The 7,559-nt window shown below is 50.5% G+C and overlaps 1 protein-coding gene across 1 annotated transcript; it reads left to right on the top strand.

The window, feature by feature from the left end:
• The first annotated feature begins 388 nt into the window (after window positions 1-388).
• Window positions 389-6,847, top strand: HHEX (hematopoietically expressed homeobox). Its single transcript, XM_064269570.1, has 4 exons — window positions 389-798; window positions 2,957-3,135; window positions 3,413-3,463; window positions 5,476-6,847. Exons 1-4 carry the CDS (start codon window positions 432-434, stop codon window positions 5,695-5,697), a joined length of 819 nt encoding a protein of 272 aa, XP_064125640.1. The 5' UTR covers window positions 389-431; the 3' UTR covers window positions 5,698-6,847.
• Window positions 6,848-7,559: the final 712 nt, after the last annotated feature.

Here is a 7,559-nt window from a genome sequence, read left to right as displayed (position 1 = left end):
CCCGGGGTCCAGGCTTGGACCAGTGCGACCGAGTTTCGGCAGAGTCGCACTCCAAGCAGCTGCTTTCCTCTCTCCGTCCCGGACGGACGCACGTCCCGGACTTTCCTCGAGGGCGGCCCCGGCCGGGGTGCCAGGAGCCACGAGCAGTGGCGCCGGCTGCCGGGCACCTGGGCGCAGGGTCCTCAGAGTCCGGCAACAGGCGCGTCCTCGGGGCGGGGAGCTCGGCCGCCGTGGGCGGGCCAGGGTAGGGGCGGGAGGCGGCTCCGGGGCCCCGCGCCATTGGCCGTAGGACCCGGCGGCAGGAAGGGGCCAGCGAGCGCGGCCCCACCCCGTGGCCGGCAGAGCCTATCGCCGGGAGCGCGGAGCGCGGATAAATGTAGCACCGCGGCGGCCGCTGGCAGCTCTCCGAGGGGCCGAGGCGCAGGGGAGCCATGCAGTATCCGCACCCCGGGTCCGGGGCGGCTGCGCCCGCCGTGGGAGTACCGCTGTACGCGCCCACGCCACTGCTACAGCCCGCGCATCCGACGCCGTTCTACATCGAGGACATCTTGGGCCGCGGGCCTGCCGCGCCCACCCCCACCCCCACGCTGCCGTCCCCCAACTCTTCCTTCACCAGCCTCGTGTCCTCCTACCGGACCCCGGTGTACGAGCCCACGCCGATCCACCCCGCCTTCTCGCACCACTCCGCAGCGGCGCTGGCCGCCGCCTACGGACCCGGCGGCTTCGGGGGCCCTCTGTACCCCTTCCCGCGGACGGTGAACGACTACACGCACGCCCTGCTCCGCCACGACCCCCTGGGTAAGGCGTACGGGGTCACGGCGGGGCCGAGCCGAGGCGGCGGCGAGGAAGGCGCCACCCGGCAGGTGGCAGCGCCCGGGAGGCGGTGGGGGTGGGGGTGGGGGTGGGGGTGGGGGAAGCAATAGAAAGTTGTAGCAAAAGCGATTGAAAAGCGGCCCTCCGGCGCGCGCGGGGCCGGGAAGATCGGGCCCCGGCGGCGCGCGGCCAGGGCTGACCGCACCATGACTCAGATTGGTTTTCCTGCACCTTGCAGGCGTCGGGGTGCGAGAGCCTGGGCGAGACCTCAGGCGCCGCTGGCGGTCGAGGGCAGCCCTGGTCCGCGCGTGTCGCCCAGGGTGAGGCCCCCTTAGCGGGGAGGGACGGAGAGGTGGGCACCAAGGCGCCGCGGGCCGGCCCCGATGGGGCCGGGACAGCTGCCGGGCTCGGATGGTTACGGGGCTGGACCTGGTTCAACAAGCTTGTGCAGTGAAAGAGCCTGACCCTTTCCGTTCATACAGGAAATCTTGAGTTCTCGATAGGAGTAAATCTGGTTTCAGAAGCTGTTAAGTGTTTTCCTGGCTGCATGAAGCAGACCCTTCCCCCGGAGTAGTGCACGCTGCTGATTATTTTATCGACATCCTCAATACAGACAAATTCAGGAAACACTCGACTTCTGATAGCCGGGATCCGTTTTTCTGATATTGTTCATTTCCTCTGTGTGGGATGTGACTTTATGGCAGCTAAAATAACCAGTTGCTTCCTTTTTTTTTTTACCCACCCCCACCCCCCCGAGGCTGTTTTGCACCAGTCTGAAGCCTGACGCAAGCAAAATCTCGAAAAAACAATGCCAGCTTTCAAAGCGTTTAGGCGCAGGCTAGCAGAAGCACAGCTCGACGGACAGACCTTTGGAGTAGGAAGCTGTAGACCCCGGGCGCAAGATAAGATGGGCTGCGCGGGCATATAGAATTTGTTGGCTTGTCCCATCGGTACACTGCCAAAGAAATGAGAGCGCCGCGATTCGCGCTCCGGATTGGCCCTTGGCGCCTCCAGGGTCTGAAGCGTCGAGGTGGATAAGGAGGCCGTGGGGTCTGATATCAATCCCGTGTTATTGGCAGCTTCAGTAAAGACCCTGAAAACACTGACCGTTAATTCAATAATGTCATTGTTATTATGACACAACCTCTAGCCCAGCCTAGTTTTCTCTCTCTCCCACTGTTAGGGGGAGTTTGGGGGGATTATATTTTAGTTTTTTTTTTCTTTTTAAGCTTATTATATTGTATATTTTGATTTCAGCCGCGAGGCTTTGGTGCAGCAGCCCTACAGTGGCACTGTTTGCTGGGGCCGCAGCGGGACCCTCACTGGGGCTGGGCTTGGGGGCAAACGTTTGCACAGAGCGCGCTCTGGGTTTCCTTGGGTTACTGGTGGGACTGCGCAGGAGGAAGCAAAGGGTTTTTCGAGATAGACCAACAGGAAACACATTGACGGAAATGTTGCCATAGCCCACGGGGTGGCTTTAACTGGCCGCCCCCGCGGACCGGGTGTGAAATCAGAGGAGGCCGCGGCGCCCTCGGGCCAGGATTGGAGGCTCCACGCACGGCCTAACTCGGGCGCCCGGGCCCCAGCGCTTCCCGCGCAGCGAGCCTCGTGGTTCCCTTGGTCGCGAACGCCTTGCGTAGTGTTCCAGCCCCGCTCTTCCTCAACACGCGGACACCCGAGTATTCGGAAAGTGCAGTTTACCGAGGGAGAGGACCTAGGGGTGCAAAAAGTTGTGTATAAAATCGAGAACGACTGGTAAAAGAGGATCGTGGTGTTTTAAGTTCAACTTGTAGTGGGCGTTCTTTTAGAGATGAAAGGATCTGTGTGTTTGTATGTAGGTGTGATGTGATGGTTGTGTGCGTTAAAGTGTATAGGGTGGTCTGTGTGTATATGCAGTGTAGGTGTATGACTGGGCGTGTATGTGCATATGTGTATATACAGTCTAGGTGTGTGGCTTTGGGTGTTTGCCTGTGGGTATATGTGTGTATTAGTGCGAACTTGCTGGGCCCATGTGCCGGTGCGTGTGCTTGTGGGTGTACGTGAACTGTCTGGTTGGGTGTCCTCCTGCGCTTCCCCCTTTCGTCACCCCCTCGGAACTAGGCGCTCCAGGGCTGTCGCTAAGTGCTGCTACTTCTGCCCGCAGGCAAACCCTTGCTCTGGAGTCCTTTCTTGCAGAGGCCGCTGCACAAAAGGAAAGGCGGCCAGGTGAGGTTCTCCAACGATCAGACCATCGAGCTGGAAAAGAAGTTCGAGACCCAGAAATACCTCTCGCCGCCCGAGAGGAAGCGTCTGGCCAAGATGCTGCAGCTGAGCGAGAGGCAGGTGAGTGCGCCCGGAGCCTGGGACCGCCTCCGGCGGGGGGCAAGTCTCTTGAGGCCGGGTTCGGGGGGTCGGGGGCCGGGGCGCCGGGGGGCGGGGGGGACGTGCGGAAGAGAGACGGGAGAAGACGAGGAGCCGCTGTGCGCCTCCCCGCCCGTCGCGCTGTGCAACGTCTGGAGCGCTGGTCAGCTCTACAGCCCCTAATTGGCTTCTCCCTTCCCCCCTAGATCTTTCGGGATTTCTGGGTCATTGGCAAGTTTTTCTTGTTTCTTTCCTGTAGGTCAAAACCTGGTTTCAGAATCGACGGGCTAAATGGAGGCGATTAAAACAGGTATCACAAGGTTCTGTTTCTATGGAAATAAATTTTTTTTTATCATGTTATTCCAGTGCCAGGCCTGTTATGGGTTGTATACAGAAGTCATTTGAGAGCCTATTTAACCTCTTCACCTTGATTAAAAAGGCAAATAGCCCTGCAGAAATTCAGGATGACTCGCTCAGGTGGCAGTAATGCTAAAAGCACCTAATGCAGTTCCTATATCAATTATGCTGGGGTTTTCACACACTGGCTAGGAAAACTCCTAGCTAATTGTTTTATAAACCCCATATGTTGTTTATCTAATTAACGCAGGAAAGATAAAGTAATTGACAGTAAATGACTTAAGCAGTTATCTTTGGGAGAAAATTGTTTCTATTATTTACACAGCCATAATAAAACCAGGCAGAACTCAAGAGTAAATATAAGGAAATAAACACCTTTAAGTCTTGTTTGCACTATTTTTTTTACAAGAATTAAAAATCAAAGCGTTTAAAAAATGATTTTCCATCTAACTTCAGCTCTTAAAATGAATGTAAAACATGTAGGAAAATATCCAAGCCTGTTTAAACTTTCTAGCAGTATTTTCCCCAGTGACCTTGTTACAAAACGTGATAAAAAGTAAAGGCTAATTGAGTTTTTAAAGTAGCTCTATTGATTTAACGCTAAAGATTTGTTTTGATGTCCTAATCTGGATATATTCTCTAAAGTTATCTAACAATTGGCTGAATTGTTCATTTGCCGGTGTATACACAGTTTATAATAAAATATTTTTGAAACAATGAGTGGGGAAATTGAAAGCAGTGTGGGTTTTTTTTTTAATTTTTGGTCATTACTTGTTCATTAAAAATAAGATGGTGTCAAACACAAAGAACACTTTGAAACAAATGCCCATAATTTCGTTATTCTAACATGATTTAAATATTTGCAGATTTCTCAGTCTCTGACTGTGTATACCTATCTTTTACGTAGTTGCAATCTGGCGAATATATTATTCTACAGTCTTGCTTTAAAAAACAACTTTAGCATTATAATGTTTCTATATAGTGTACATGTCCATTTTAGAGAAACACAGGATTAAAAATTCACTACCCCACTGCCATTGAGTCGATTCCGATTCATAGCCACCCTCTAGGACAGAGTAGAACTGCCCCACAGAGTTTCCAAGGAACACCTGGTGGATTTGGACTGCCGACCTCTTGGTTAGCAGCTGTAGCACTTAACCACTACGCCACCAGGGTTTCCAAAAATTCACTAGTTTATTTAATTCATTAAAGGCTCCACTTCAGTTTGCCAGGGATTTTTAAAATAGTGGTTCATACAATCGATAGCACTTTTTTTTTTTTATGTCATAGTGGAAATACTTCTCAGAAATTTTTCCCAAATTTTAAGTAAATGGTAGTTAATTGTCTCCTTTTTCAGTTAGCAGCATTCTTCCAGCTCTGTATTTTTTCTTTGATATGATTTTGTAATTTGCTACACATATTTGTGTGTATATGCTTATAAATTTGCTCTAGAAAAAGGATGTAAAAGGATTCACCCAAATAATTTAAAATAACTGAAATAATTTAACTTCTCCTTAATTCAAATTTAGCATTAATAGTTTTAAAATGTCTAGAAGACCCTAATTAGCAAAGTTTAAATATGTAAAGAATGAAGACAGAATGTTTCTGGAGTTATCTAATTTCCTCCACCCTCTAAACTTTTACAAATCTTGAGACCATGAGCCTGTACTGGAGTTAATTGTTCCGTTGATTGATATAACCCATTACAGTTATATCTATGACTAGTTTTCATCTGGCTAGAGTATAATCTCTCTCCAGTGTAACAGCCACTCCTCTTTACGTCTCTTCCAAAATGAGCAAGATGTACAACTATGTATCTTCTGGATAAAAATATTATAACTGAAAGTACTTGATAAACTAAACATTTTAAAGATGGTACTGAATGAAAAACCATTTTGATTTATGTCTCTCACCTCTCCACATTTCATGATCCCTCCAATCTTCATTTCCATTTTCTTCATTCAGGAGAACCCTCAAGGCAATAAAAAAGATGACCTGGAAAGTTTGGACAATCCCTGTGAACAGAGGCAAGACTTGCCCAGTGAACAGAATAAAGGTGCTTCTTTGGATAGCTCTCAATGCTCACCCTCCCCTGCCTCCCAGGAAGACCTTGAATCAGAGGTTTCAGAGGACTCTGATCAGGAAGTGGACATTGAAGGCGATAAAGGCTATTTTAATGCTGGATGATGACCCCTGGCGTCAGCTGGCATGTTTGTAAAACTGGATTTGGGAATAACATTTTGCTACAGCAAATCTTCCTGAAAGAACTGGAAAACTATAAGAGAAAGGGAATCAGTTTTCTGATACTCCAGAATCCTAAAATATTTGGTGCACTGGCTAATTAACCAACTCACGTTGAAACCTTAATTTTGACTTAAATGGATTCTGTGTCAATTTTAGGTTGTTATGATAAAGTGACTTTTCACTGATTAAATTCATCCCCTTTTTTCAAAACGTAAATTGTTACTTCTATTTATATAAAGTAATTTTTAACTTTTTGTTAAGTTTTTAAGTTATAACTTTAAAAGTTTTAATAGGATCTTCTTGAATGACTTTCCTATAATCAGGATCTACATCACACTTAATGGAAAAGCCAAGGGAAACCCCAAATCCAGAGGGATGCCTTGGAAAGGGGGCCCACCTTACAGGTAGCCCTGGGATATTTTAAAAGGAAACAGTTTTTTTATGTGAAATTCTTACATTGCTGCCTTAAATCTCAAATCATTTCAGAGCGCTTGTCTCGGGAATGTGTGTGTTCTTTTGTCAGAGAGATATAGTTGACAAGAATCTTAAATGCTTGTTTTGCACTATCACTTAGTACCTGTTTGACCAAGGTGAGGAGGGATAGTACTGTCCAATTCAAACAGAAACTGACTGGTTGGTGACTAAAATTAATCACAGATGAACTAGAAGTAGCAGGTTAATTAAATGTAAGTAGATTGTAGATAATTGTTTTATATCAAACGACGTTCATAATGTGTATGTATAATTGTGCACTGTCATGGCCAGAATGGTGTTCATTTTTTTAAATGAGTAACTTGGTGTAAAATAAACCCGTCGGTGGGACCACTGACCCCGCCAGACATCTCATTCTTTGATTAAAAAACACAACAAAGACCTAAAGTGCCTGCTGGGTGACTAGCGCGGGGCTTGGTGCGGAGCTCTTGCTGCGCGTAGCGAACTGGTAGCGCAGTGCTGGGCCGGTGGGTGGGCACCCGGTGGGTGGATGTGGGCATTTCCAGGTGTGTTTGGCGGAGGGTGTGCGTCCGGGCGCCTCCCTCCGGCCGACCTGAGCGGGGCAAGTTTCCCGGCACCGGGCGCGACAGGTAGCGGAAAGAGCCTCGACCCAGCCGGGCTGTACCGCGGAGCACGGCGCCGCCCGGGCCCCATCGATTCTCCTCAGCTCGCCGGGCTGGCCCGGGCGCCGTCCTTGACCAGCGTGAGTCAACACTGCGTCACCCTCTGGGGCAGCCGAGCCTAGGGGGCCAGCTTGGCGCGGCGAGGCTGCGGGGGGAGAGTCCGCAACCCGCCCTCTCCACATCGGGGGTTGGGGAGGCCCAGGCCGGGAGGAGCTGGAAGGATTTTGCTCCAAGGCAGCTACTCTCCTACTTCTGAGAGCTTCAGAACCACCTGGAAGGCTCCTTGAAACTCAGATTGCCTGGGCCTCAGCCCTAGAGTTTCTGGTTCAGTCGTCTGGGGTGGGGCGGGGGATTTGCATTTCTAACAAGTCCCAGGTGATGCCGTAGCTGCTGGTCCGGGAACCACTGGTCTAAGGAGTTTCTTCTGTGGAAGAAGCAGGTGGAGCCCGCATACCCCCTTCTCTCCCACCCCACCTGCTTCCCTCCAGGTACTCCTGCCAGTGTGGAAGTGGGTGGGGGTGAGGGCTGAGTAGGAAAAAGGGGGAGGGAGAGTGGAGGGACCAAGGCTAGCCAGAGTGGTGAGTGTGAGGGTGTGGGGTGAAGGAAGGGCTATTGTGAAATGGGGAAGGATGAGAGTGCTGACGTGAGGGGGCGGCTTGGGAGTAAGGGAAAGACTGCGGTGAGGTGAGT

This window comes from Loxodonta africana, chromosome 16 (assembly GCF_030014295.1).
Source record: "Loxodonta africana isolate mLoxAfr1 chromosome 16, mLoxAfr1.hap2, whole genome shotgun sequence".
NCBI classification, from domain to species: domain Eukaryota; kingdom Metazoa; phylum Chordata; class Mammalia; order Proboscidea; family Elephantidae; genus Loxodonta; species Loxodonta africana.
This window is presented reverse-complemented; position numbering and strand designations above follow the sequence as displayed.

What these genes read in the sequence shown, in the direction of transcription:
- HHEX (XM_064269570.1), top strand. Translation starts at nt 432, where the DNA reads ATGCAGTATCCGCACCCCGGGTCCGGGGCGGCTGCGCCCGCCGTGGGA. An exon ending in GCTCCGCCACGACCCCCTGG is followed by an intron (nt 799 to 2,956) that starts GTAAGGCGTACG and finishes TTCTGCCCGCAG; the next exon opens with GCAAACCCTTGCTCTGGAGT. An exon ending in TGCAGCTGAGCGAGAGGCAG is followed by an intron (nt 3,136 to 3,412) that starts GTGAGTGCGCCC and finishes TCTTTCCTGTAG; the next exon opens with GTCAAAACCTGGTTTCAGAA.